This window comes from Sapajus apella, unplaced genomic scaffold, assembly GCF_009761245.1.
Source record: "Sapajus apella isolate SASKATOON/1434 unplaced genomic scaffold, GSC_monkey_1.0 scaffold24, whole genome shotgun sequence".
NCBI lineage: Eukaryota > Metazoa > Chordata > Mammalia > Primates > Cebidae > Sapajus > Sapajus apella.
This window is the reverse complement of record NW_022436964.1, coordinates 14,655,078-14,661,472: the sequence shown is the minus strand read 5'-3', so window position 1 is coordinate 14,661,472 and position 6,395 is coordinate 14,655,078. Positions and strand designations below refer to the sequence as shown.

The window sequence follows — 6,395 nt, the reverse complement described above, 5'->3', positions numbered from 1 at the left end:
TATGTATGTGCTATATATATATATATATGTATGTGCTATATATATATATATGTATGTGCTATATATATATATATGTGCTGTTTGTGTGTGTATTTGTGTATATACACACAAACAGCGTATGTGTGTATATACACACAATGTAACATCAGATGATAATAAGTGCTATGAAGAAGAAGTCAAGCTGATCTCATGGGCGTAGAGTAGAATGATGTTTAGTGGAGGCTGGGAGAAGTGGGAGGAGGGAATGGGGAGTTGTTGGTCAAAGGCTATAAAGTTTCAGATGGACAGGAGGAATATGTTTTTGAGATTTGTTGAACAGGGGATGACTGTAGTCAATAATGTATATTTCAAAATAACTAAGAGTAAATTTCACATCTTACCACAAAAAATGATAAATAAGTGAGGTGATGGATATGTTAATTAGCTTGATTTAATAATTCATATATTGTTTATATATATGTACATTATATAAAATAAACATCACATTGTACCCCATAAAGGTATAAAATTGTGATTTATCAATTAAAAATAATACTGATTTAAGATGAAGAGGAGGGAAAAGAGAAAGAAGTAGTCAAGCTCATCAGGTGGTGAGGTCAAAGAAGTATCAGGATAATCATGAAAAGCCTTAGAGTCTGTGGTGAAGAGTTTGAAATTTATTCCAAAAGCAATAAAAAGCCATTGTACATCTTTAAGGCAATATCTGATTTTGAAATGATCACTGCAGGTACTGTGTGGAAAGAATACTGTAACAAGACAAGGAGACTTTGGGGGTTGCTGCAGTAGTTCTGGCAAAAGGTGTGGTGACTTAAGGCTATGTAGCGAGGTGAGAAGATGTCATCAGAAGCCCAAGGGACTTCTTATGTATAGGATGTAGAGCCTGAGGGAAAGGGAAACATCAAGATGACTCCAAAGCTTTTGGCCCAAGCAGTTACTAAAATGAATTGAGATATCATTTATTGAGATGAGGAAGACTTGAGGCAGAGCAGACATGAAGTAAGAGCAGTGTGTGCAGAAAGGAAATTAATAGACTTCTGTGGCGGGGGGGACATGTTAACTTTTTATGTCTATTAGAAATCCAAATGGCCATAAGTAAATAATGGGATATGAGATGAGTTCAGGGAAGAGAACAGAGTTAGGGAAATAAATGTGTACAGCATCAATGGGGGTAGGCCGGTGGTGGTGGTATTTACAGTGTGGTAGCACTGCTGCCATTTGAGATTGATCCTACAGGGAGAATATGTGGGTGGCCTCCTAAAGGCATTCCACTCATTAGATCATCCCTGTGGGAAGAAGAAATGCATCAAATGGCAAATTTTTAATCATGCTTCTTCCTAAAAGATTTATTAGTGCTAAGCAGAAACTGACTCACTATTGATCAAAAGCACAAAATCATTCTATTTCCTTTGGATTCCCTGATTACCCCTCCTCTCCTGCTTTCAGGACTTTTCTTTTGATTTCTTAGATTTTGATGCCATTGAAATAACGTGTTACACAAATTCCCAGCTCACTGATATATTTACATCAGTTATATTATTAATTATACTGCGTAACATTTACTAGGGATTTCTATGCACTGCCTACTCAGCTAAGACTCAGGTTAGCTGGGTGCGGTGACTCATACCTATAATCCCAGCACTTTGGGAGGTGCAGCCAGGGAGATCTCTTGAGCCCAAGAGTTCCACACCAGCCTGGGCAACATGGCAAAACCCTGTCTTCTCTAAAAATACAAAAATTACCCTGGCACGGTGGTGCATGCCTGTAGTCCCAACTACTAGGGAGCATGAGGCAGGAGGATCACTTGAGCCCAGGAAGCAGAGGTTGCAGTGAGCTGAGATCGTACCACTGCACTCCAGCCTGAGAGCAAGACTGTCTCAAAACAAAACAAAACGATTCAGGTCTCCAAATTTTCTTGTTGTTGATGTCCATTGTAATTTTTTCCTGGTGCCTCAAGACCAAAAGAAATATCGAACGGTTTCATATATTAAGCATTTGAATTCAAACAACTTAAGTATTTATGTTCTAACAACTTAGTAGCCATTTGAAAACAATACTTAAAAGAAAAAATAATTTCTCTAATTCTTAACCAAAATTATGCACTAATAGAATATGTATACCTGTTGGACACAAACTTCCCAAATCTTGGAATCAGATTGGATACACTATCCTTATTTTATGCTCTGCACTGATTTCTAAACAATACTTGCTTTTAATTGCAGCAGCTACCAAAACCTCAGCTCTATGAAGATATGGTATCAAAAGGAATGTAGGTCAATCCAGTGTTAAAACTTTGAATGACCTTGAGCTAGCAGTTCACATGGTATCTGCTATATATTGAATATTGCTGTATTTCTCTTACAATTCCAAACTATCCACAGCACCCTGTGAATGTACTTGGACACGCTGGAGCACCTCAGCACACACTTTGGGAATCAAAGACATATATTATTTTATTTAATTCTGTATTTGTTATGTTTATTATCTAAATAAGCAAGTATTTGTTCAGTAGCTAGTAGGTTTGGATAGATTTGGTTAATCTTAAAGTGCAAAGATGAGTCAGCTTAATTCTATTGTCAATGTAGAAAAAGAAGAGATACTACTATATATTTATAATATAAGCGGAAAATCATAGTGCTATAAAAGGGTCATAGTTGCAGTGAACCGAGATCGCGCCACTGTACTCCAGCCTGGGTGACAGAGCAAGACTCCATCTTAAAAAAAAAAAAAAAAAAAAAGAAAATTGTATGAAATCAAGTGCTTGGCCAAATCATAGACTATTCAGAATATAATTCCTTCAGGTAATTTGTTTATTATTCTTTTCATTGCAGACTTGAAGGCCAAAAAAAACATATTTTATTGTTGTTCAGGAAACCAAAATCATTATTATCTGCACTCAGGTGTCCTCCTGTCTAGATGTGTTAGGACATTTTTTCCCTCTTCTTGCCATTTATTTGGACTCTTATTTAGGTTTGTGTATTAATCAGGGTTCTCCAGAGAAACAGAACCAATAGAGGAGAGAGAGAGAGAAAGACAGACAGAAGGTGAGAGAGAGAGAGAGATGTGAAGGGGGATGTATTATGGAAACTGGCTCATATTATTATAAGGCTGAGAGGTCTCATGATATGCCATATGTAAGCTGGAGAATAGGAAAGCTGGTACCATAGCTCAGTCCAAATCCCAATGCCTGAGAGCTGGCGGAGCCAGTGGTGTAACTATTAGTCTGTAGCCAAAGAACTGAGAACCTAGGGTGCCACTGGTACATTTCCAGAAGTCTGAAGACTGAAGGACCTAGAGTTCTGATGTCCAAGGACAGAAGAAGATGGGTGTCCTAGTTCCAGAAGAGAGAGCAAACTTGCTTCTCCTCTGCCTTTTTGTTCTGTGTCCTCAACCAATTGGATGGTGCTCATCCACATTGGGTGAGGGCAGATCTTCCTTTCTTAGTCCACCAATTCAAATGCCAATCTCTTTCAGAAACACCCTTATATATATACCAAGAATAATGCTTTACTAGCAATGTGGGTATCCCTTAACCTAGTCAAGTTGACACCTAAAATCCACCATCACAAGTTGGATCCTTAGAATTTTTATTAACAGTATTTTGCCACCAGCCTGTCGTTAAGGTTTCTTTGAAACATTAATTTCAAGATAGCTTTATGAACTTATTAATTATTCAATTTATGTTCTTTGATTTAATTTTAGGGAGGGTTTAAATAAAATTTGTTTAAGGGCTGTCTTTATTTAATTTAAATTATAAGCTACTCCAATGAAGACTCATTTGCTTATAAAATGAATAGAGCAAATGTGTCTTCTGAACAACTTTCATTACCCATGGGTCTCGCTGGACTATTCAGTAATTTATTAACCATTGTTGGGACAGCCTTAGAGCTGGTTAAGTAATCTATTTTTCCTACAACCACAATATCTGATCAGTTATTTTCTTCTCAGAATCTAAAGTTATAAAACTGATTCTTTCTTCTGCCTGAACTGTGTCTTTGGTGTTATGATATTTAACCATAAGTGAACCATTATCTTTGGTAACCTTCATTATTATGCTTTTCTGTTCATACATGGGTATCATCAGTCATATTAAATTTTTCCACCTAGTAGCAGTATCCAAGGTAGATCTGTGGAGTGCTAAAGGAAATTTAAGTTTCTGATCCCCTCACTTTCATAGACCCTGTGAGTGCTGAGGGATGCTGGGAGAACAGCGTTCCAGTAGGGGAGAGGAAACCAGGTTACTACCAGGAAGCATTTCTAGACAAGCATTTCTGGGAAATTACCTAATGAGACCTCAGGAGACAAGGACTTGAATCTTCAAGGCTTCAGTAATTTGTTGTGTTTCTTTAAATTCCAAATAAATATTCTCTTTAATACCTAGATTTGAATTTGTAAGTTGGTATTCTTTTCTTTAAAGGGATCCTCAAGAACAATCTGAGTTTTCATACCCACAAAGCCTGGATCTGCCCTGACCGGCACTGTATTATTAGGATGATTGTATTTCTAAATGCAAACATCATTATTCTTTCAGATAATTTTTGAAGCCATTCGAGGAGTATCGATAAGAAGTGATATTGCCATTGATGATGTTAAATTTCAGGCAGGATCCTGTGGAGGTAATATTTTTTCCCAATTATATGATCTTGACTGAAAATGCAATACTGTCTCAAACTACAAGAATACAAATTAAATATTTTCCTATAATAAAAATACTGTTATTGTATATTCGTATCTCCTGACAGAAATGGAAGATACAACTCAACAATCATCAGGATATTCTGAGGACTTAAATGAAATTGAGTATTAAGAAATGATCTGAATTGGATTAACTAGATGAAAACCGTACCTCTCTTCAATCAAAATGAAAACAAAGCAAATGAATACTGGATAGTCTTAAGCATCTTATAAGTTATAAAATGACTTTAGAGCACCCTCCTTCATTACTTTTGCAAAAAAAAAAAATACTGACTCAGGGCTTTTTTTTTTCTTTTTGCATATGACAACTGTTACTAGAAATACAGGCTACTGGTTTTGCATAGATCATTCATCTTAATTTTGGTACCAGTTAAAAACACAAATGTACTATATTGTAGTCATTTTAAAGTAAACAGAGGGCACAATCAAAATGAGATGTGCTCATTTAAATCTGCATTCAGTGAATGTATTCGGAGAAGAATAGGTCTTGCAGGTTTCCTTTTGAGTTTTAAGTATCATAAATATTTTTAAAGAAAATAATATGGGGTATCAGTAATATCTGCAGAATGAATGCAGTCTTTCATGCTAATGAGTTAGTCTGGAAAAAATAGTCTTATTTTCTGTGTTTTATTCATAGAAATGGAGTATTTTTAATATTTTCACCATATGTGATAAAAGATCTTTCATGACTGTCCCAGGGAAAGTCAGTATTAATTAATGCTGTATTACAAGGCAATGCTACCTTCTTTATTTCCCCTTTGAACTACCTTTGAAGTCACTATGAGCACATGGGTAGAAATTGAGCTTTTTGTACAGCAAGCTTAAGATGTTTATGTACCATACCCAGCAATTTTTATAACTATGTTAAACAATTTTACTGATTTTTATAATAAATGTTTTAGTGAGATTTTGAATAATATGAATTCAGGCAGATATACTAAACTGCTTTTTATTTACTTGTTTAGAAAATTGTATATGTGTGTGTAAACTAACAGCTGTTATGAAATTATAAAATTACCTAATAAAAATAATTTGAAAATCTTTTCACTAGCAATTAACTCGTTTCTACATTCCTTGTCTTATATCAAAATATCTCCACTACATAACTGCAGATTCTAATTTGAATCTCTACTCTGCTACAACAAAATGCTTAAGCTTAGTTAGTGACATAACATGCCATATACATTAATACAATAATTATTACTTTTTCTTTTTTCTCTTTATTTTCCCTTACCTCTTTCTTCCCCACTGATACAATAATTTTTATAGCATGCTTTATTTCACATAGACAATTTCAATTTTTTATCTCATTAGAATGTAAACTCTGTATCCTAATATAGAGCACAAGATTTCTTGCTATTTTGTTTGCTTTTGTATTCTCACCAGAAAATGTCTGATATAGTAAGTGCTCAACAAAAAAACAATTGAATGAATGAATGCCTTTCCAACTTCTGTGAGATGGAAATATTTTAGCTCTTTCAAAGATAAGGAGACAGAGTCTCAAAAGAGTGAAGAAATTACTCAAGATTCTGTATCTGTTAAATGGAGGAATTTAAAACTCTGGTCTCTCTGACCCAAAGGATCAACTACATTGTATAGCCAAAAGTCCATTGTTTTCTTGAAGTTGGGAAGGTTTCCCACTTAAGAGCGTCCAAACTCATAAATTAATCTGTTAAGAGCATTTTCTTTCTGAATGCAAAGAA

The 6,395-nt window shown here is 35.1% G+C and overlaps 1 protein-coding gene across 2 annotated transcripts in view; it reads left to right on the top strand.

Moving 5' to 3' along the window:
- Nucleotides 1–5,735, top strand: part of MAMDC2 (MAM domain containing 2) — a 172,253-nt gene extending 166,518 nt beyond the window's left edge. For both annotated transcript variants that reach the window (XR_004272642.1, XM_032290933.1), the window contains exons 13-14: nucleotides 4,529–4,613; nucleotides 4,740–5,735. Coding sequence is in view for 1 of the 2 variants with exons in the window: in XM_032290933.1 (XP_032146824.1) it covers nucleotides 4,529–4,613; nucleotides 4,740–4,804 (150 nt within the window). In the remaining variant the exon portion in view is untranslated. The remainder of the gene's footprint in view (nucleotides 1–4,528; nucleotides 4,614–4,739) is intronic.
- The last annotated feature ends 660 nt before the right edge of the window (nucleotides 5,736–6,395 follow it).